Raw genomic sequence first — 24,944 nt, forward strand, 5'->3', positions numbered from 1 at the left:
TTTTTTTTCATTTAATTTCAATTTGTTGGCCTGTAAAACTGGAAGGAGTTTTGGGAGCCCACCATCAGCGACACTCAAAATCTTTCATTTGTCCTGTCGCTAGATATTAAGGAAACATCAAAGTGATGTCACATTGACCTCCAAGGAGGCCAGGTTGACCACGCTTTCTAGCTTAAATGCATGGAATTCTCATGGAGTTTTCACCTCATTAGCTGCGTTTACATGGTTCAATCGGAATGAAATCAATCCGATTGATGAATCTGAACACGGTGTTTACATGAACTATAAATAAAGTAATCGGGTTGATGTGCGCGTTTATATGTCACAAGATTCAAATCGGAATTGATTTTTTGACATGCGCACACTGCACGAATATGCCGCTGTTCGCGCATAACTATTCTCCTTTATTGTTCTTTATTTTTTTTAAACAGCAGACTTAATATTTATCCGTCTCTGGTCATGATTTGGAGATGATGAGCATGAACCGTTTTGCCGTGCTGCTATTGATCACGCAGTAAAACCACGCGCCCAAAACCAGTCGTCCATGGATGATAATCTGAAACAAGCACTGGTGGGACGTTGTCCTGCTCCACTTCACAGACGCTGAGTGAAATGAGAATTTTTTAATGACGGAACACTCATTTATATTCACTTTATTCAACAGGAAGAACAGCTTGTTCCACGCGTCATACGTCATTACGCTATTTCAACGTCATTGCACATGCGCAGTCCTTTTAGTTTCGGTTTTCAATCCGATCAAGTGTTTACATGTTCTCTCGATGGGCTTACAAAAGGAGTAAACCACCCCTTTCAATCCGATCGAAATTTCAATCGGATCGAGCGCAATCGGATCGATTAAGGTGTTTACATGAAGGTTTTTTAGTCCGATTGAGCCGTCAATCCGATTATAAGTGTCCATGTAAACGCAGCTAGTGTCTGTCTTACACAAAGCTTTCTGTGTATGAAGAGATTGTGGAATTTCAGATCAATGTATTTCTTGTCTATCTATCCTATGTTTTGTCTCTTCTGTCTTTGTGCTTCTCTTGTAATCAGACATATTACCATTGTACACCTTTAATCTCCTCGACTGAGACAAGGGATTTTTCATTGTAAAGTCTCTCTCTCTCTCTCTCTCTCTCTCTCTCTCTCTCTCTCTCTCTCTCTCTCTCTCTCTCTCTCTCTCTCTCTCTCTCTCACGCACACACACACACACAGGCATGCAAACAATCTACCCTCATTTACCTTTCAGGATGGCGATCTATTTGACTTTCTCTTTTTCGTGAATCAAATACCTGCAGCTGGCCAAATTTACCCAGTTAACACCTCTTATTAACACCTACCAAGGCACCTATCTATCCACCTCACTTTAATCGCCTGCACCTTATCAGATAGATCATATCAATGTTTTATACTTTAAACTCACTTCAAAGCATGCTGGGGTAAATGTAATTTGCTAAATATTGGTTCCTGTTTTGCTCATCTTTTCTTTGAGATAACAGTAAAGAAAATTAGCAAAATATGTGGTGAAATATGGGCACTTACAAAAAAGGGGTGGGATGGTGGGGATGGTAATAATAAAAATTATTTTGGAATCGTTATTTAGTAGGAATAATGGAGGCTAATATAAAGAGTAAGCACATCAGGGGCCAAGTGCAGGTGTGAAACGTGGGAATAGGAAAAATAGGTGTAAAGGTTATTGACATAAAATTCACAGAGGTTTTGATTGACAACTTGGGATGACAACACACATTTTCCTCCACTGAGAAACAGTGACCTTCAACCTTTCCCTTTTTCCCTTGAAAATAATTTCAGGAATTTTTGTAATTTGCGACCATGGCAGAAATCTAGGCAGCTGTTGCCCAGCTTTGCACAGCTGTAGGCAAACTACCTCCTTCGCTTTATCTCTCCATCCTAACTGCCTGGCGGGGCAGCCAAGACCAGAGGGCAGGAAAGAGAGTGAAAAGGTGACTTACACTGACACCTTTGAAAGTAAAATATCCCAACCAATGTAGCAACTTTTTGTACTGCCATTTCATTGGCTCTTTTTTTTTCTTTTAAGGGTACTTCATTTGTACCTTTTGCTAAATGCTTAACATTTTTAAGCACGTGACTGTCCACAGAGTAAGAAAGGCATGGTCAGATTACTTCAAAGTAATTAATACAGTATTAATACAACCTAAAATCTGTATTTAAATATGCCAGCCTTAACACTGATACATTTATGCTGGACATATGTCCATTTATGCTTCCTCTGCATTGGAAAAAAAGTCCTGTCAAATAAAAAATAAATAAAAAGGAATTCAGCTTTAGTTACAGGAAGTTCCACGTTAATATATGGTGACAAATATTTCCGGTATTTTGAGATGGCATATGTGTGCCTGTATATTTAAATTATAACTGTATTTTTCATTTTTCATTATACTACTAATAATATATATATATTCTAGCTTATATACAGATATCTTATATCTAAGATATATCTTCTATATTTGATTTGTAAACGTTTGGATTCTGTGTAGTCTGGTCACTTGCTGTATGATCCGATGTGCAAGTGGTCCATAGCATCAGGCCCAGTTCTGGCCTAAAGCCATGTGCCTGTGGTTTAAAGCAGTGGCTGTATTTGTGCGTGGCATGATTTGGAGGATGGAGCAGGTGATGATTCACTCAATTTGAGCATCTTCATTCAGCTCCTGCTTGGTCGTGTTATATATATAAAATTGAGGTTGGGTGTCTAACAGCTAAACCCCCACCCCAACCAGTGTTAGGACAAGCCATGATGTGTGGCAGCCAACAAGCACTATTTAGTGCCAGTCAGCCTGACATCAGAGTAAGTGATAACAATCAGTGGCTGCCAGCTGCAAACCTGCAACCAACGTGTCTGGTCGTATCCATTCCATCTAACAGCTCTCTTTTCGCCCACTACCCCTATTTATTATTTTCTCTTAAATGCCATTCGAACAGATTAGAAAGGGTTTTAATATGCATGCTGTTTCTTGGGTCATGATAAAGGCACCTGTTGATGTTTTTCTCAAAGGAATTATCTGAGGTGAAGTGGTTAGCACAGGTCACTGAAACTTGTTCAGATGTTGGCTTCTCCTCTGCCTCTCTTAATGGAAACAGACGTAACATGCATACATCTTTCCTCAATAGTAACAGAGTGCTTTTGTTCTGTTCTTCTGGCCATTGCTCTTGGTAAATAGCAGTGTGGCACATTTGAGCATTAATGTCAGTAATTATGTTTTTCCTGTAGTCCTTCCAGATGGTGTTCCAAACAACAGTGAGAAGATCTTTAATATAAAGCAGGATGCATAGAGTACAGTACCTGCATAACTCCTGCTATATACCACCTGGTTCACTTCCTGAATCCCATCATCCATCTCTCCTTTAACCCTGTTTACAAGAGGCTTTGATTCCTGACCTCTGACTTCTGACAGACTGGCACATCTGGTCAGGTGTATATCAGCACGATATGAATTATGCTGTTCTCAGGCAAGCCGCACAGATATGTGACCGTACACACACAGACAAAGTGATTCACAGAATAGCTTTCATCTGTGGTTTTCAAGCTTTTGTTTGTCGCCCTCAGGCCACACTCAATCTTATCTTGTCTTTTGTGTGCTGCAGTGAGTTATGAACTTTCTCTTTTCCTTGTTTTTACATTTCCACTCTTTCTCACTCTCCTTGTGTAGTAGGATTAGTTATGTATCCCGGCTGGACAACATGCAGGAATTCAGTCTTTTATGGCTATTTATAATCCCTTTTCTTCACCTCTTTTTTTATTTATTTTTAATTAAGCTGTCATATTTGCCATATTTGCTTGGCCTTGGTTCTTCTGAATGAATGTTTTTTTTTTAACTTAAACATTTTTGTAAAGGAAAAAAATGGAGGAAGGTGAACGTCAGAAACCGCTTTGGTCTTCTGTTGGACTCTATTTTACTTCCTTATCCTTTTCTTTTCTCTCGCCGTTCTCCTTCACTCCTTTCTCTCCTTTCTTCAGCACCCCGTCCCTCTCTATTCACGGCCTTGGGCGTCTTTTACTTGCTGCCTTCAAAGGCGGGCTGGCTTAATGGTGTGTAGGTAAGTCTGTTGTCAGCTTTTCACCCTGCCCATGACAAAAAAAAGGAAAAAAGAAGTTGGTGTCCTAACAAAGGACATGTCCGACCGGGAGATATTTTAACCATATCGTGGCCCCACTGCAGGAATCTGTGAAAGGGATCATTGTTTTGAAGGAGACAGAGGGACACGGGGCGGGGGAAGGGAGGGAGATTTATTTTTCTTCTATCTTTCTCTTTTTGAAGACCTAGCAAGGTTAATGAAAATTAGACCTGCTTGTTTAGCACCTCCTGTCAAGGTAGTTGCATCTTCCGTCACCCTTCCTCTGTGTGGGATTTCTAGACTTCGAAGACTATATTGAAATGAGCTAAATCTGAATTTTGGAGTTTGTAAAGTTAAAAGAATATGTATAAATAAAAAGGTTTATAATAAGGTTCCGATTGTTACCAATAGTTTACTACATTAGTTAATGAACAAACAATGAAAAATACTTCTAAAGCATTAATTAATCTTAGTTAATGTTAGTTTGAACATTTACAAACACATTATTATAAATCAAGTTGTATCTGTTGATATTATTTAATGAACCTAAGCTAACATGAACTAACAATAAACTGATGTATTTTTATATTAACCTTATTGTAAGGTTAAGGTTGTATGACCTTATTGTAAGATTACTAAGTTTTATTTTAGGTTAGGGTTAGTTTGTAGTATAATTAGCTGTAGTATTAATTAGCTGTATAAACAAATGACATACCAAAGACTTGCAAAGTAAATGTATGAGTGTCAGAGGCTGGAATTTCTCCTGTATTTGTGAACGTATAAAGACCTTTCTCCTATTTATTTATTTTTGTAACTTGCTCTATACCACACCCAACAGGTGAAGGCAAGAATGACCAATTCAAACATGCATAGACACGCACAGAGCACATACATTATATGAATGTGCTTGTAAGTGAAATCCACTGATGTCTGGTATCACTCCCTGATTTGCCTAAATCAATGTGAGCCAATTGGAGCTGTGTGACTCACAGAGAGTTCAAGGCTGCCTATGGAGGCCGCATTTGAAATAATGCTGCCTTATACCATACATATTTTTAATGCAGTTCTGAGGCAGTATTGCATTTTTTTGTTTGTTTTTTTGTGACAATTCCAAAATGCATTTTGATGAGCTTGGTGAAAAAATAAATCTCCAAGCCGGTGAGTATTATATTTTAAATAAGAATATTCATTAATTATTTGATTCATGTACACTACAATGATGATTTTAGGGTCAGTAATATTTATTTTAAAAAAATTAATACTTTTAATTCACCAAGGATGCATTAAATGGATTAATAGTGACAGTAAAGACTTACTTTGTTACAAAAAAATAACGCTGTTCATTTGAACAGGAATACTGAAAAAAAATTAAATCACGGTTTTCCATAAAAATGTTAAGTGGTTTCCATTGATAATAATAAGAATTGTTTCTTGAGCACCAAATCAGCATATTAGAATGATTTCTGAAAAATCCTGTGAAGCATTTGAGTAATTGCTGTTAAAAAATTCAACTTTGTCATCACAAGAATAAATAAAATTGTAAATATATTCAAATAGAAAAAAGTTTTTTTTTTATTATTTAGAGGCAGCATTAATGGCATAAGAGACTTCCAAAAGCATTAAAAAATCTTACCAACCCTAAACGTTTAAATGGTAGTGTACATTTTATTCAAAAACTGATAATTTTATTAACTACTAGTTTGTACTATGCTATGGGGTTATCAAATATAAGCTTTTAGCAATTTTAACATGGTAAGTGATACAATTTCGTGGCCCAACATGGATTTATTTAGTAATTTAGTAACCATTTCTAATCCTCACTTCTTCTGTGGAATTCTCTGCTGAATGCAAACGGCGTTATTAGCATCCCAGCACTTACTGTAGCTTTGGAAATTACAGCCCAGAGGTACAAGGTCTATTCCTCACCTTTCATCAGTGTGATTGCACATAAGTGGGTAATGTTCCCACTGGCTCTCTGATATGTGCTCTGGATTGACTCTCACTAGAAGCACTGGAGTTTCAAATAAAAACAAATAGTTGCATTGATTAAAGCAACTTTTTAAAACAACCCAAAGACATAGATCACAATAATGATAGACTACATGTTGCATCGACTCTGTTGTGTCTTGGTCTGGCTCTAAAAGAGGCTTTTAAAGGACAGTCAGGAATGATGAGACAACTTCATTCATGCTTACTTACACTGTCAGCAGTGAGTGAGGAGAAACCTCAGCCTGATGTTGATGTAGTCATCATTCTGGCAGCAGCATGAAGGTGTGAGAAGGATCTATTCTGGGATCAGCGGGGAAGAATTCATTCTTTACTGACGGAGTGCATGCTCAGCTACCTTTCCCACTGTTGATTTATTACTGTTGGATCAGAGGATTCATATATTTGTGTTTGAACATTTGTAGAAGCCCCCTGAGATCCTCACACACTATCTCTGAGATCTGTTGAAGCAGTGTCCTGAGTTAGGCAGGTGCTGGGGCTTGCCGGAGTAGGGTGTAGAGCTTCTCCCCAATCCTTCATGCCTTCAGTGAGCATGCCCAGACTTCCGCATATGATGTAATGTGCCTGTGGGCAGCTTTGTCAGTTTCAAATGTCCAAAACGACTCGGTTGATGACACCGTAATCTCTCTAATAATTGGAGCCATGTTTTGTTATGTGCCTGCCTCTGTGTCTGGGTATTAATATCTACTACAACCTCAGTTAATAATAAAATGAATTAACTGATGCACGTGACATGTATGACAATATGTGAAAATAACATGAACAATATGTGAAAATAACTTCATCTCAAATGATGGAGATGTGATTTTTTAAGTACTACTGCAGCAAACGTGCTATTTTATGATTTTTTTTGTTTTTTGTAATAATTGTTGTAGTTTATTAGTCATATATTCTAATTAATTTATTTGGATATTTATTTATTTATTTTCTAACCCGAAACCAGTCTAATTATACAATGATATATATTGATATATATATATATATATATATATATATAGAGAGAGAGAGAGAGAGAGAGAGAGAGAGAGAGAGAGAGAGAGAGAGAGAGAGAGAGAGAGAGAGAGAGAGAGAGAGAGAGAGAGAGAGAGAGAGAGAGAGAGAGAGAGAGAGAGAGAGAGAGAGAGAGAGACTAGAGAGAGAGAGTAAAGAGTTATATAGTGAGTTCTCCCCTACATTTAATCAAATATTTGACAAGCATAGACGAGTAGGTTTTAGTTTTTTCTGTGATGTCATCCAGGTCATTCTGCGGTTTGAAGCATATTGTGTGTGTGATATCAGACATGTGTAGGTCAGGGTATGTCAGTGGGGGGCCCGGCGTTTTAAGAGACCATTAAAACCAAATGCATATGCAGTTTGTTAGTAAAGGAACATGGGGTTGTTTGGCCTGAGGTAAACTGTGAAGTACTGAGAGTTTAAACACAGCTGTGAGAATGGACACATATGACCAGCAGACCCTAATAAAAGAGTGTAGGAGCGCAGCCTGTTTTGTAGGGGGTCTGTTTGAAAACTGTGGAGCAAAGATAAAAGGTGAAGGATAAAATAAAGGAACTCAAAAGCTTTTGCATGCCAGGATGTCTGTACTCTGTCTTGATGTTCATCCGGGGTAACTGCAAAACTTTGTAAGCGAGACATTTCCTGTTGGATGTTAGGACAACATTTTGCAGCTGGATTTGTGATGTTGACATTTGCAGTTACATATTTTATTGATGTGAATCTGTTCTTTTTAAGATGTTGATTAGATGTTAGTAAACAAACAGTATGTTTAAAATGTCCACAATGCCAAACAAAGTTCCAGTTTACACACTCTTTCACAAACACCTCATCTGCTACCACATAAATATAAACCTGGATTACTCCTTTTGTTGTACTGTATTCGTGGTTTGTGTGAATTCCTGACCTGTTGTTGTTTGTAATTTGTACTTCTTTATTACGTTAATTTATTATTAGGAATAAATCTATATTTTATTAATTTATCTTAACGCTTTTCATTACATATGCACTACTGTTCAAAAGTTTGGGGTCCACAAGATTTTTAAAAAAATGATTTCTCTCATGTAATGTATTCCTGTGATGACAAAGATATTTTCAGCAGCCATTACTCAAGTGTCACATGATGCTCCATAAATCATTCTAATATGCTGATTTCGTACTCAAGAAACATTTCTTATTATTATCAGTGTTAAAGCTGTTATGCTGCTTAATATTTTTGTAGAAACCGTGATTTCAATTTTTCACGATTCTTTGATGAATAGAAAGATCATAAGAACAGCGTTTGTTGAATTTTTTTTGTAACAATTTTAGTCTTTAATGTAACTTTTGGTCATCTTTGCTAAATAAAAGTATTATATTATATTATATTACCCCCAAATATTTGAATAGCAGTGTACATGATATTGAAAGAGTAGAATTTAAAACTTTCAAAATTACTCATATACTGTATATCAGAAGAATAAATTCTATTTAAATGTAGAAGAAAAATAATCAAGAGAATTCAATGTTTTTCATTCTAAAACATATTTCTGGTTATCTGATTTTATAAACCCTCTTCTGTGGTGTTTAAAATCACCCATTAACCCTGGTAAAATCACTTTTGTGCACACCCTTAAATGACTTAATGAAATTTATATACAGGATATATTGAAGATTTATCTTGAATATTATTATAGTGAGAAAAAAAATATTCGATGCATTGGAATTTGTAAGTGTAACAGGAACAAAATGCAAATAGTATTTTTGTAAAGGCAGGTGAGGACAGATGATGAAGCATTTGTACATCAACTTCATGTCCCACTGTTTTTTGTTTTTTCTATTGTCCGTATTGTGCCGTCTCTCAGAGGAGCTCATCATTCACGGGGATAAACGTCCCACTTTCATCCTTTCCCTTTTTCTACCATGTTTTTGAGTCTTGTTTTCTGTTTTGTCATATGGGTGGATTGATTGATGACAGCAGGCGATGGAGGGAATGTGAGCAAACATCTCTAAAGCGTGAGGGGAAACGGGAGGTTAACCTCTCTCTGAGAGTCTGTGTGTGGCCTCTGTCTAGGTGTGTGTGTGTGTGTGTGTGTTTTTCAAGTGTACATGTATGCATATGCCGGTAAATCTTAATCTTAATCTTTTGAGGTCTTTGTGCATGAAATTGTTACCCAAGGATGACCAAACATCAACCATAGAAGTCCCAATTTCACAAGCCAGAGGCAGTCTAGATGTTTTTTAAGGCTTTTTAATGTTTTTTTTGTGTGTGTTTTTGTTCTAATTCTATTTTTTCGGTTCAGTTTCAGTTCTTTTTTTTCTCTGGACTCTGATTTAATGGTTAAATTATATATTTATTTAATAAAATATGTATTAAATATTTAATATTAAATAAATGAAAACTATAGAAACTATTAAAAGTTAGGACCCTATGAAATGCGTTTATTTTATTCCAAATTCTGCTTTGTTTAAATTTTTCCAGATTCCAATTTAATGGTTTAATAAAATGTTTATATTAAAAAATAAAATGTATTCATAAAAGTTTGACTTTTTTTTCTTTTTCTTTTTTTCCTTTACAGTAATAGGGCTCTATATTTAATATTTTACAGGAATTTTGTGTTTTCATTTTTCTGGATTTATGCTTTAATACAAATGTATAATCAAAACGGTGGTAATCAAATCAAGGCAAAAAACATGGAAAATTAAACAATTAATATAATTTGCTGTGAGTTTATGGGTGATGTTTTGCATGAAACAGTGGGCTAAAGCTAAGGAGGCATGCACAAACACAAAATAACAAGCACAAACAAACATCCGGTGTGTCAGGCTTTCAAAGGTTGCTTTAAATGAAATCGGGAGGAAAGCAACCACCATTGGTTTATTTTGAATAGTGTGTAAATGGATCCTGTCCTTTTGCCTTCAGTGTGTGTGTGTGTGCGCGTGTGCGCGTCTGGAAATGTGTGCTCAAAGATTTCTCCTTAAGTTGCACTCTTTGTCCTGCTCCAAATAGCTCGATTCAATTCAACTGAACAAACTGCAGAGGAATGTCAAGGTGTGCTATTGAGAGGGGCTTGTTGCTCCTTGTAGCAAGGTTTGCTTAACTTACAGGAAAGGGACCTTAATGCACATATATGGCTTATGTTTTCACTTCTCCAGCAGGTGGGTTAAGCAACCTGAAAAGAGGGTGACAAAGGTGGTTGATTTCCGTAGGGACAGAGAGAGGGGTGTTGGATTATCCTCTGTCCTTTCTGTGTTGCCACCTGCTGTCCCCTTTAATCTGCCAGCTAGTACAGAATAATTATATGGCACTTAACTGTTTCCCATATATGTGGCACTTAAGACCCATAAATCTGCACAGATCGCCTGCTTTTGGGTCATTTAACGGTCTGTATACCAGACTTTGAGTTTATAATGATACTTATAAACTCAGTTGATGTTAGAGGAGCAATAGATGAGAATTTAGATAGATTAGAGGAGAATTTTTAGATTGTCTCTGTGGAATTTGTAAAACATGAACTAATTGTTAATGTTAAACTAATTGTTGTATTTTATTTTATAAAATGTTAATGTCATTCTTTGGTTATAAGATTTGTGTGTGTGTGTGTTTGGCTTTTTCAACAGTCAGGATTTTGATAGTCAGGATTTCCGTGATATATTATTTTTCTCTCTCTGTCAGTCTCTACTTCTATGTGAATCCCTCTGTAGAGTTTCTGACCTGTTTCTGTCAGGACAATTAGTGGTAAACAAGAGATCACTAGAAGGGAGCTGAGGCCTGTACAGCTGGGACTAGCTTTCTAACCTACTTTTTACTGGTTCCCTGTCTTGTATCCCAGGGTTTTTTTTATATCCGTACTAATTGTCTTACCCTTGCTTTCAGTCTCTTTATATCCCTCCATTATTTGCCTAAGCCAAAACCTCTCTGTCACAGAAAAATGCAGTCACAAGTTGGAAAAGTTGCAGGCTTTGTGGAGTCATGTGACGTTCTAAATGTGGAGACAGGTTCCACAGGGGGCCTAACATCAGCTACACTCACACAGACAGACACCGTACACACACACATATCCTTTGTGATTGGTAAATAAGGTCTTGGTTATCAGTTTAAGACCTTTGAGGTTTTTTTCTAGATGGCTGTCCGAACACCCCTGACCCTTTAGCCAAGTACCCACTGTCCAAAACCTCATGGGGCCCTTATCCCCTCTTGTCTGCACCTTTTCATCCTTTAATCAAAGTGAAATGCTATCCAATGACCTTTGAACTCCAGCACGGGCATGCCGCTTAAAGGACCCTTATATGTATGTGCAGCTTTCATTAATCACATTATTCACATGTCTGCTCAATGAAGGGGATTGGATTTCACAGAGCTTGTCCTACAGGTTAAGAAAGGGTATGTTGTTACGTAGATCCTGACATTTATGTGTGCATATAATGCTTTTCTCTTGTGGCAGATGAAAACATGAGCAAAAATCATAATCCCGAGCCATAACTACAGACCGGCAAGCCAGTAGACTGGATAGTAATACTAATGTAATACTATGTGTAAATATAAATGCTTTGTGTGCAATGATATCTGATCATCTGAAAAGGCCCGCTTGAAAACTATGAATACGATTTTTGTTTTAATCATGCATTAAATTGATCTTAAGCAATCTAAAACAAATTATTTCTATCTCAAATAAAAGCTGTTCTGTAATGGTTGCTGAAAATGTAACATTGCCATCACAGGAATAAATTACATTTTAAATATATATTGAAATAAAAACGTTATTTTGTAATAATATTTCACAATATTAATCTTTTAATCATTATTTTTAATCAAATAAATGCAGCTTTGGTCAGTGTAAGAGACTTCATTCAAAAACATTAAAAGTTTGAAATATTAAGTCTTTTTTAAAAAACTGTGTGTGTATGATGGGGGGTTTCAGAGAAAAAAACAGCACTGAAAAGAGATAAATGATAGGGAAGGGTGGGACAGGCACACCTTGGAATGTGATCTCAGCATGAGATGAGGGGACAATAGAGCTCATATGTATCTTTGTGTGTTTGTGTGTTTGTGTGTGCGCTCTATAGGGGTTCGGTTTAGTGGTTAGAATGTATAGGGTAACTAATCGTCTTGGCCAGTATGAACACAATAGCCTCTGGTCCCTGTCTTCCTTTTTTCTTTTTTCTTTTTTTTTTTATGTAGATGTTTTGGTATTCTGTACCAGAGGCTAAAATCCAGAGAGGGATTTGTCTTTTGTTCCTCTGTGGGATCACATACTGTAGCACTTTCTGCTGTCCAGGTGATCTTCACTGCCCTGCAGGGAAACAAACAGATCAATCCTAGTGTAACAGGATTGTACAACTTATTGCTGTGTTACACACATTCATACACACAATGAAAAGTAAAAGGCTTTTATATAATTCCACTGCAGTTTTGAAAAGAGAATGTTAATGATATCGATTCATTTTAACTTAGTTGTCAGCCATTGCTATTTTATTGACGTATGGCTCTGACAGTAGTACAGGATTTAATATTGTCCCTCTATCTTTGTTTGTGTGCAGGGGTCAAATCTACAGGAGCCGTGTGCGGGCCGGGACTGCAGAGGAGCGTGTCCGTGTTTGCCCTTAAAGGGTAGCAGGGTGAGTGATGAGAAACTGTTTGATAATGTTGAGACTGTTCATACCACTCTCTTGACCCCATTCAATACATCGTACATCACTGCCAACTGCAAATTTACCTTCAGAGCTGCAAACACCTGCACGTGCAATGTCACTCATACGCACACAAAAAGATGTGTCAGGCAGCCACGTGAATGAACATTAACTGAGAAACGTATCTCTTAGATTACACAGAACGTGTTTTTCCATTCCAATGCGCTATTTTCCATTATTTTTCTATGTAAACACGTATATATGTCCGTTGCGCTTGTGCCTTTTGCAGCACCTCGCACGATTGCCGTGTTTTTAAGATGACGTGTCAAGTTAAAATAATTTAAACTTTTACATGCAGCGCAGCTCATAAATGTCAGTTCTAAAACAGTGGACTAATCGAAAGACCCTGGAGGCGGGGCAAGCGTCGTGAGCTTTTGTTTACAGTAGCAAGTTGGCAAGTATTTCTGTTATTGCACCACATCTCAAAAGCGCGTGTCAAGACCCTTGGATTCTGTCCTGCACTTTTCCAGCCTGAGACAAAAAGACATTCCTGAGACAAAAAAACGCATTCTGTGTGAACAGAACCTAAGAACTTTTCTTAGACCAGGAGTTTTAATCTTTGGCCTTCGAGGTCCACTGTCCCTCATCTGCCTATAACTTTCTAGTAATCCTGAAGACCTTGATTAGTTTGTTCAGGTGTGTTTGATTAGGGTTGGAGCAAAGCTCTGCAGGAAAATGGACCTTGAGGGACTGTTTATACGACACCGTTTTCAACTAAAAGCGTAAAACTTTGGATGCCCGAAAACGCAAAACTTTGAAAAGGGGTTTCAAAGTGCAATTTGAATTTGCAAACGATCTCCATGTAAACAATACAAAACGCAAATCTTTTTTTTTTTTTGCGGATCCGTGTGAATGGTGATCGTTTTGACAATGGGTTCGTCTGTACACAGAAACTCAAGGGGAAAAACTTATATCGTTGTCCTGTAAACGTACCTTCAGGGAGAGTTGAGAACCTGTGTCTTAGACATTCATATCTTTATCTTTCTCTTTTTCTTTGAATCACGAATTGCAAACATTATTCTATTTGATTATTATTACAATCTCATGTACACACTAGATATGAAAACAGAGTTCAAGAGCAAACATAGAGCCAGTCACACAGTCAAGAGTTTTTTCGTCCAAACCAAACTGATAACAGTCAGTCTCATTGTACGTTTACTCGACAACAATGTACTAATAACTGAAACGTTTTTCCTTTTACATTTTTCGTGTACAGATGACACAGACCATTGTCAAAACAATCCCCGTTCACACGGATCCACGAAAATGACTAAAAACGCTGTATTATGCATGCCAGGCCAGTAGTTGGCGATGTCACTTCGTAAAGAAACACTATGTGCCTATTGACTAAACACGTAATATGCATGTGCATGATGTCACAGTTTTCTCAAATTCACGTTTTTGTAGTTTACAAAGAGACAATAACGGTATCATTTTCAAAAACTTGCACTTTGAAACACGTTTTCAAAAGTTTGTGTAAATGAGCGAACAAAATGCATACCTTTTTTTTTAGGTTTTTAGTTAAAAACTGTCTTGTAAATGGCCACTCAGATGTCTTGTTCACACATAATGATGAAAGCCACAAACTGTACTGCTGGTAGCAACATGTAAACAATCTGATAATATATTGGATGTGTTGCAGTTAGAAATAACATTTTTACAAGAAATAAGTTTAGTTCAACTTTTCAACTTAGTTGGATCGCTGGACACGTCCACATCACTCATGTGAAATGAATGACTTCAGTTCAGTTTATCGCTGTGTTATTAGTAGTTTTACTGCTCTTTTCATACTCACAGCTTGTCACTCCAATTTGTTGTTGAAGAAAGTAATTTGGTATCGTGTGCTAACACCTACATTATTGCTATAGCAACTAATGCTTAAACCAGATATCACACTGACTGAACGAACACATCATATTTTAGTGTTTGCAAATTAACAAATCAAAATTGAATGCATTGTCATTTGCACTATCTATGCTAAAAAAAGCATATAAGGAACAAATAAGGAAAATAGTTCATTTAGAATCTAGATTAATTATCCCCACCTTAGAGACATGCTGGCAAGAAGTTACACAGTGCAAGAGAAGTTATTTGGCAAACTACAAGTCTTTACAATGCTAGCATCTAGAGCAGGAATAGAAATATTTATACCCTGTAGATATAGATTTCAAGACCACTTAAGATTGCCAATAACAGAGATGTGAGCCAAGAACGTGTCTCTAGAACGGTGTGACTTTGGAGTTGATCCAAGCCACTGTTGAGTTTTGCTCCCACACACCCAGTCAGTGTGCCATGACTGATTGCTGATTTTACTGATATGTTTACTGCAAGGTCTTTCAAAAGCCTACATTATGAATTTCACATAACAGGGCTCCAGGCTAACATTTGAGGGCAGCAGCACCAGAGCCACTAGTTCTACAGAAAGTGGTGCCAGCCCCTGATTTGGTAGCATAGGGGGCTGACAATAAAGCACTGAGCTCGAGTTGAGATGTAGATAAAATGAGTGGAAAAATATATATATTAGGGAGTGGGAAAAGCTAATAAGCACTTCTCTGCAGCCACCTACTGATTACAATGGTAATTTAATGTTTTGTTGTTGTTGTTGTTGTTTTTTAAACTAGTGTGAGTTTTTCTACATCTTGAAACTTTTATTTTTATAAATGGGGACAATATTTCAAGGATGAACAAATAATGCTTTGGTCATCACATTAAAAATAACATTTAAATATGATAATATTAGAGTTTGAAGTGCTGAAAAACTATGTGTGAAATACTTGAATGCATTTGACTATTTCTGCCACAATACCATGGTTACAGTTAGTGTATTAATACATATAATCTGTGGTGAATGTAGCTGATTTTGGACCGAAAGCCTTCTTGTTTCTCCTGGTTTCCACGTCAGTGCTGCTTGATCTGATATCTCTGGTTTAAAACTGAAAACTCTTCACCGAATTTGAATGCTTCCCATTAGATCTTGCAGCAATGTTATTAATTCTGAGGTAAATTCAATGGCTTTCTTCAATAGATCTTCAAGTTCTGTGCAGTTACGGTGTCGAGTAGCTCGCGCTGCGCTGACCTATTTTTGGTCCGAACTGATAAACGTTCTGTGAAGCACAAATGAGTAGCTCAGTTAGGTTCCGCTTTCAACATTTCTTGAAAAACAAGGACATTTCATTGGATGCTAGAAGTAGAAATTAATGCTGAGAAAATACACTTTATTCAAAAGTTTGGGGTCAGTAAGATTTTTTAAATGATCGAATACTTTTATTCTGCAAGGAAGCATTGCATTGATCAATGAAAAGATAACTACAACTTTTGCATTGTTAGAAAAAATGTATGTGTCAAATAAATGCTGTTTGAACTTTCTATTCATCAAGGATCCTGAAAAAACACATCACAGTTTCTACAAAAGTAAAAAAGCTCAGCGGTTGATAATAAAAAACATTGATAATAAGAATATTTCTTGAGCGGCAAATCAGCATATTATAATGATTTCTGAAGGATCATGTGACACTGACGACTGGAGTAATGATGCTCAAAATTCAGCATTACCATCACAGATTACTGTAATTTTGATCAAATAATAAATCCAACCTTGGTGAGCATAAAATACTTCTTTTAAGAACTTTTAAACAAAAATCATACTGACTCCAAAGTTTTGAACTGTGGTGCATGTATAGGTGTATTTTGATGTTGTGATGAACATGAATTGTTATCATAAGATGTGTGGTAAGATGCCAATTGCAGGAATGTTTGGGCAAATAAAGTGTTTTAGAAATTCATCAAAGTATCATTACCATGAGGGTCTGGAATAGGCACCATCACTTTAGCACACTTGCACATAGTAGTTTTATTTTAATGGCTTTCTCAAATATCACTTTTCCATGAATCACAGGCACATTTGATGCCGGTCAAACCACAGCACACTAACACCCACATACCGAAATCAAACAAACTGGTTAATGACGTTCTATATAAAACACAGTCTGTTAAGATGACGAATAAAAGCAAAATGAGAGGAGTTTGTATGTCTCAAATCTTAAACATCCCTTTAATGTTTATCACAAACCTTAAGCACATAAGCACTTTTTACTTTTCTTTTTTTTTGTGCTAAACATATTTTTTTCACCTAATGAAATGAATAGTAAACTCGCATGAGATGAAGCTGTTTTGCGTAATGCAGGTGACAGTAAAAAAGTGGTCATATTTTCCAAAATGGTCATATTTGCTAAAGTACCAATCCGGAAAAAAAAAACTGTAGTGCAACTTTAACAGTTTTTTTTTTTTTTTCATTTTAATTAACCATACAGTTGCATTTGCCATTTTATTATTGCCCCCCCCCCTCTCTTTTTCTGTTGAGAGTTCAGAGTAAACATTTGCCACACAGACACAGACTGACATTCACACAGAGAATGCTCGTGGTTCATACCGTATCCGTTCCATCTTCCCTGAAGTATGCCTAGATGTTGGCACGCAAGACAGAACTGCTCTCGAGGTCAGGTTTATTGTTATTTGTGTTCCATTCACACCTACAAGATGAGAGATGTATTTTATGAGCATGAGCTCACACATGCCAGTCATTGCCACCTGCATGTTTTCCATGTACTATTACATGACAGTAATAAGACATTATATTTAAATTTAAATTTGGAACCACAAAACTCTGATTAAACAAGCAGGAGGATAAACAAAGGCAAAAGTTGCCACATCCTATCCTGACATAAACATTGACATGTGCATACAACATGATTTATTTGCATATAAGTGATGCAGGGTTTTCCACCGGAATGAATAGCAAAAAAAATAACCATACAAGAAAGAACAGGATGTTTCAACTTGCTTTAGTCTGCTAGTCTAATTTCGTTGTCAAGTGTGGAGGAAGATACAGTAGTTATTGGAAGAACAGACTCATAGCTCTCTTTGTTCTGACCTTGAGTCATCATTTAGCAATACACTCAGGGCAACACACGTTGTTTAACATCAGTCTACCCGTGACAGAGACCTTGTGACCCAGGCCTTGCTCTGTCTATGTCCGAACCCTTGCAACTCAATGCACCCAACCCTGACTCAAAGTGGGCACAGTGTCAAGTTTGAATTGAGCTGCAGTCACTGTCCAGGGCAGAAAAAAAATAGATGTGGTTGTTTAGCTGCCATTAGCTTTGATTCCTGTAATCCATTGACACAAAAGACATGGCCAGAGTGGTTAAACCATCTTTGAGCCTGACTTCACCACTACCAATAGAGCTCTGGCCCCCAAAATAAACAGGAGCCAATGTGATGCGATGCAAAGTGAGTGAGCTCTAAAAAGTGCAGTCAGCCGTACTGGGAATGTCTGCTTCAGAGGAGGATAAAATAAAAACACAGAGAGAAAAGGACAGTTTACCAGTTAACCATACATTTATTTGCACCATCATTAAGGGGAAAAACATGCAAAATAATGTTAAGCTTTAGCTTAAATCATAAGATATAGCATTCAGAGTTGAAGGGATTGAGGGACAAAGAAATAGCAGTCTTAACTTGACTTGCCTTAAATACACATACATTAGGACTTATTCTTTATATTTTGCATAGAATCTGAAATTTAATACATAAAAACTACCATACCTGCAAGGTGAAACCCTATCCAAACCTAGCGGCAAGGTATGTGAAAGAACCATAAGAAAAAGCTAACCAGTGTTACACATTGCTGCATGTAAACATCTATCATGCCACATGTATCAAATGTTTTGTTTAGTTTAGTTTTGTTTTATAAGCCACTACAGATAGTTATATATATATAGTATAATTTATATATATATATATATATATATATATATGTATATATATATATATATACATACATATATATATACACATACATACATACATACATACACACACAGTATATACTGTGCACATGATATAAATGGTTAAATGGGACTGTAAATTATATAAATAAACCTTTTAGAAGTCTGCATTTATTTGATCAAAACAGTAATTTTTGTAAAATGGTATTACCATTTAAATTAACTGTTTTGTTTTAATATATTTTAAAATGCAATTTATTCCTGTGATGTCAAAGTGGAATTTTCGGCATCATTACTCCAGTCTTCAGTGTCACATGATCCTTCAGAAATCATTCTTATACTGATTTGCTGCTCAAGAAACATTTCTTATTATCATCAATGTTGAAAACAGTTGTGCTTTTATGGAAACCATGGTAACAAAAAAAGGATTCTTTGAGGATTCTTTGATGAATTGAACATTCAAAGAACAGCATTTATTTGAAATAGATTTTTTTTTTGTAACAAAATCTTTTCTGTCACTTTTGATCAATTGAATGCATTATTTTTAAAAAGAGACTACCATTCAAAAGTTTGGCAGTTGTAAGATAGTGTGTATATTATTCTGTATGAAGTATTGAGTTGTGATCTGTGGACACGTGGTAGTGAGGGGAAATGTAGTGTCATAAATTAGATTTTTTTAAAAAGAAAATCAAATGAAATTGTACACTGTTGTTTAGAACATTCTAGTGATCACACCAGATTAAGTGGAAATGTTGCTGTTTTAAAACTAATTGCAATTGGGCATGTTTTGTCTCATGTCTCAAGAATCAGTGAGGCTTCATAAAAAGTGTTACCTCCATAGTTCTCACACATATACGTCAAAGGAATACACCTGCCTGCATGAGGCCATTCCTCAAGCATCTGTTTCCAGCTGTCTCAGAACCCTCCTTAAAGACAAACATCAGTCATGATGAGCCATCTTAGAGCGTTCTTCTTTGGTCAGGCACCCAACAAAAACAGGCGCCCATACTGGTCTCATTTGGACCAATAACATCCGCTTCCAGACAGGTCAGAGGTTGTAGGATGCTGACATAATGGTTGAGTTAAGGGCAGCCAAAGAAAAGCAACACTGGCTTTCATGTGTGCAGAGCATATGTGACCACTTTAGCCATCTTTACTCAGTCTGTCCACTCTTAAAACATGATTTACTCGGTTAGGTTTATAAAAAGACACGTTGTCTGAATACAGTGGTGGTGAATAGTGAGTATGTAATGTAATGCACAATATGACATTTATTTTTCTTGCATTGCACACTACATTAGTCGTATCACAAGTCACGTATCCCAGATGTTACAGTAGACAATAAATATCCAACATACACAAATTCTCACAGTTAAATAGCATTGCAAGTGTTTGTGTGTCTGTTTATGCTGATGTTTCTTTCTTTTTGATTTCATATTGTGATGTTTAGAACTGATGTTTAGGACCGTCCTATTTGTAGTTTTCTAGAAAAGGGGTAAGATTATGTTCCTTAAAGGGATAGTTCACCCAAAATTCTGTCCTCATTTACTCACCCTCATGTTGTTTAATCTATCTTTGAAACATAAAGGAAGATAATGAAACCTGAGAGATTTCTGTCCCTCAATTTAAAGGTCATTTACACAAATCTCCACCAAAACACGAGTGTTTTTTTCTTCAAAAGACTCAGTTTAAATCACTCAATTTATATGAATTACTTTTACAATCTCTTTCTAACTTTTAGAAGCATCACATTTTTATCCCCCTTTGTTGTCTGTTTAATCACAGTGTAACCTATCGCTCTTCTTAAGAGGGGTTCGCCTCAAACACAATCCAAACAAACGTGAGTCGTGTTTCGGCTACAGATGGTTTAACCAAACATCTTGACTAGAGAGAGACATGTTTGAGGGGGAAAAAACACATAGCTGCTTCCTGCCTCCCCAGCAAACAATTTTGGATTTAAAAGACATTTATTGGCCAACCGTCAATACAGAGCCCTGACGTCTAGGCTAAAACCAGGCAAAATTTGTGCAGTCAGTGAAAATTTAATGGACGTCTTACCCTGCCCAAGAATAGAGACACAGGCTACTCATAGAACATGTCAAAGAAATGAAACCAAACACCTTGTAATCATTTGTTGTCTTTGCTTACATGATGGAATATCATACATTTCGCAAGTTATGTTGACAAAAACATACATGTAACCAAATTTAAGGTTGTTTTGGCTAGAAGTGGGTTACTCATTGCCGGACTATATATCGGGTCTTGTTAACCTAGACGGTGAAATGACGGCTATTGCTTGCTGGGTCGGTAAGTGGAATTACATGTGCAGCCAGTTATAATCAAACTACAAAGGTTTTTCACATAGTCATATGTCACCTTTGTCTTGCACACAATGCAGAGGCCAACTGGAGTCTAGATAACACACGTGGTGGACAAAACTAGTATGGACTTGTATGATTTCAGTTGGACTAACTCCGCTAACAGGGGGTCTCAATCACTAATAATTGCGAGGATTATTTCGTACTTGTGCACACAGGAGAACTTCTCACTAAAATTATCCACCTAATTCACAACACGTTCGTAAGCACATGAATTTCTCGCCAAATCCTCGAGCAATGCCAAGTGTGCCATTCTCACCAGTTCTCACAATAAACACCTTTTATACAGATCCAGATTACAGCGCTCTCATTAGCCAGCTATACATGCGCATATATCTGTGTTATTCAGAGAAACCTCGCAGCTGAAGCTATAATGCAGCTTTTCTTACTATTTTCTTAATTTCTTACTATATATATATATATATATATATATATAAAAGAGAGAGAGATTCAGAGAACATTTCCATAGTAATTCCATAATTAAATGGGAACGTTAGCAAAACTTTCTTAGAACATATTTTTGTTTTCTGGGAAAACATTTTCATGATGAATTATTGTTTTAGTCTGACTGAAATCTATCATTTAAAGTGTATGTAAACGCACTTACTATGAACAGCCAGGTGCCGTGTTGATCCAGAAGTGTAAACAATCCTTACTTGTTTAGACTAACCAAGTGTACTTTCTTAGATTAAGTTAACAAGACTGATGATTTCACATTTAGATGTAAAATATTTAGACTTCCTATATGTTTGCATTCTGTATCCTTGTCTCTGCTGTTATTCTAAGGCAAAAAAAAAAACATTCATAATGAGATTAAAGGAGGTGAGAGGTCATTTTCACCCCAACATGACTTTTGGCTCTTGTAACTTTTGACCCCTGGGGTGATATCTTGACCTAACAGGTTATAGTTGTTAGAAAATGTCTTGGTTATGAACCGCACCTTCTTTGCATAAAACTTCAGTATCTTTGGAAATAAGACTGTCCCCTACTGGGGATCATATGTAAGTACCACTGCAAAAATGTTTATTTATAAAACACTTACAAGGTTGAACACATCACAGATATCCACGCCAGCATGTAATATGACTATATATACATATATATCTGTGCATAAGATATAATGATGGCATCTGATGTCAGATGTATAATCTGATATGAGGTTACAACAGTGTAATTTTTATGACCTATATGCTGGTAGATTGCAAAACACTGTTTAGTGTATGCATAGCGCTCTCTCTCCAACTATCTTTTTAATCATTTTTATTCTTTGCCTCCAGCATTGTTATTGCGTACACATAGTTTATGGAGTTTTTATGTTTCAATGTCTTTTTCATGGATCTATTTTGTATGGAAAATGTGCAAGTTTTTCTTGTGTGCAGCTTTATTTAATAATTTCTGATTCTAATAATTGATTAGCCAAAATGGTAAATGGAAAAAAATGCGACCTCTAAATAGCCGTTGTCACATCTGTTATTTTATTTATTTTTTCAAATCTTTTTTTCTTCTTCACAGATTTCACAAACATTGAACAGAGCCAAGACTGACAAGACTGTCAGGGCAGAACAATCCAAGAACATATTTCTCCATGAACAATATATAAATAATGTTTTTGTGTTCGCGTTTTGATAACTTTTTTAAAGACCAGATAACTTTGAAGGTGTTCTCTGTGAGCTGTAAATCTGCTTAATGTGACTATAAGGCATAAAGATTTTAATATATTATAAACATTATAACCTCATCATTTTCTGTAAAGCTGCTTTGAAACAATGTGTATTGTAAAAAGCACTGTACAAAAATTTACTTAGACTTATAGGACAAATAACACTGTAAGGACGTTTCATTAAAATTGTTCTCACAACGTTTTATGCAACATTCTAAAAACATTCAGAAAATATTAATAACATCATAAAGGCATTCTGAGAATGTTGTTCTAAGAACGTTTTCTCTCAATTTTATAAGAATGTTTTTCCAGTAAAAATAACATTGCAAGGATGTTCCATTCTCACAACATTTTCTCTCTTCATTACGAGAACATTTTATGATAGCATTATAAAAACATTCAGCCAATAAAATAACATTACAGGGACATTCTGAGAATGTTATTCTGACAATGTTTTTTTTTCAATATTACGATAAAGTATATTAACATTATAAGAACGTTCATACACATTATTTTATGAATGTTTTGTCCTAACATTTACTAAACTTTTAAAGAACTTAAGTGGAAGTTATGGGGACGTTCCATGTTATATACATACAGTATACAGTATGTTTATACAGACATAAACGATCTCATCCAATCGGGCGCAGTCTTGTTTACGGTACCCTGCACAATTAGTTAATAGAGAAGCAAAGCAGTAGATATTTAATGATGAAGGTCTCACACAAAATCATTAAATTGTTAGATGCCAAGCAGTTTATACATTTTGCACGCACACTTAAACACACTGTGACTCATTCATATATCACATTAGCATGCCTGCATGGTTAAGTTTTGAACAAGAGAAAGACTGCTGAGTCAGTGCGTGCGTGTGTGTGTTTTCTTTGGTGTCTGCCTGGCACTGCTGCTTCTTTCGCTTCTACATGCAGGGTGGTGCACTCCGAGAAATTTGGTTATCAAGGCTGAATCACTCCGTCCGCACCCTACCCCTTTCTGATGTGTTTCCTAATGCTGCTTCCATCACCGCTCCCGATGAACACATGGCGCGACAGGTAAAATCAGGCCTGAGCCTCGCTGCCCACGAACAATGGTTCCTACCAAATCCTCAGAGCCAACAGGACTGAGCCGGGGGAATCTGTTGGCTCATGGATTCTGTTGGACGTTCCGACAGGAAGTGAGGTGCTTGCTCACTAGCCAGGCAAGGAAGTTAAGACTGGTTGGCTTAAAAAGGTAGAATGAGTTCTATTGTGTCCATTGTGAGGAGGCAGATTTGTGCAACAAACAAAGCAGTCTAGTGCGCACTAATGTGGTTGGAAGTCTCTTTTTCCATCTTCGTGTTGTTAATATCGTTGTTTACGAGTTGAAATATGAAGCAGAGTGTGAAGGAGACAGATGAGAGCAGATCATGGTCTTGTAATGGCTTGTGGTTATAGAGAAGAATGCTATAGTGGTTTTCAAGAAGTCCCACTTGTCCAGTGCATTTCCTGTGTTTCCTTGGTGTTGGAATGCAGTTCAAATCATCATCAGAACAGTCGACTCGCTGGTCGACAGTGGTCGCACCACTTACCTTAAAGGCACACCATGCAGGAATTCCGTTTTTGTCAAACAACGCCCCCATGAGTCGCTGTAGAGTACTTGTATTTAACGTTACTGTCGTAAATAGCCTACCACTCACGCAGAGCGTCTCTGATGGCTTATAACGTTTTTACATGATTGCAGCTAAATTACAAGTAAATAACCTATAGCCTAGGCCTAGTGTATAATTTCATTTGTTTTTTTGAGTGTAATGTAAACAATACAAAATGCCAGATGACATCAATAAAGTTACATGTACGTTGCATTATTTTGTAACAATGTCCGTTATGATGTTAGACATGATTATTGCAATTTTGAAAATCGATTTGCATTTATAGCCTGAGGCAAGACACTTTCACCAGAAAAATAAATAAACAAACATGACTATCAGCCTGCAGTCATTAGGATAGTTAACCTGAAAGATTATTTATTATAACCATTGTAAACTAGCATGTTATTGTTTAACGTTACTAGCTACCAGATTGATAATTCGCTACTCTACTAGCATTACTTGATTCATGAAGATAAACGGAGGACCAGATAGATTCCGTAACATGGCCAGCCATGTTATTCAGCCTTTTACATTTCGCGCGGTAGTCAGCTCCCTGACTCCCTGATTTATTTATAAATTTATAAACACTTTATACTGTAGATGACTGACTGCTTTGCTTGTGACAGGGTTACAACATGTTACTGAAAGAACGAGCATAGAGAGAGAGAGCCGGTGTCGCGCACGCACACTCTCACCGTCTTCAAACTGTCTTGCTCTCTCTCCAATATTGA

The 24,944-nt window shown here is 36.6% G+C and overlaps 1 protein-coding gene across 6 annotated transcripts in view; it reads left to right on the forward strand.

The window, feature by feature from the left end:
- Window positions 1-24,944, forward strand: part of col4a6 (collagen, type IV, alpha 6) — a 157,469-nt gene that overhangs the window by 63,906 nt on the left and 68,619 nt on the right. For 5 of the 6 annotated variants that reach the window (XM_077229510.1, XM_077229512.1, XM_077229511.1 and 2 more), the window contains one exon: window positions 12,613-12,690. In XM_077229510.1, coding sequence (XP_077085625.1) covers window positions 12,613-12,690 — 78 coding nt within the window. Of the gene's footprint in view, window positions 1-12,612; window positions 12,691-23,563; window positions 23,639-24,944 lie in introns of those variants that run through there. The other variant, XM_077229514.1, reaches the window with a different exon arrangement.

Source organism: Siphateles boraxobius, unplaced genomic scaffold (assembly GCF_051911475.1).
Source record: "Siphateles boraxobius isolate OS27281-9 unplaced genomic scaffold, OSU_SipBor_1 130, whole genome shotgun sequence".
NCBI classification, from domain to species: domain Eukaryota; kingdom Metazoa; phylum Chordata; class Actinopteri; order Cypriniformes; family Leuciscidae; genus Siphateles; species Siphateles boraxobius.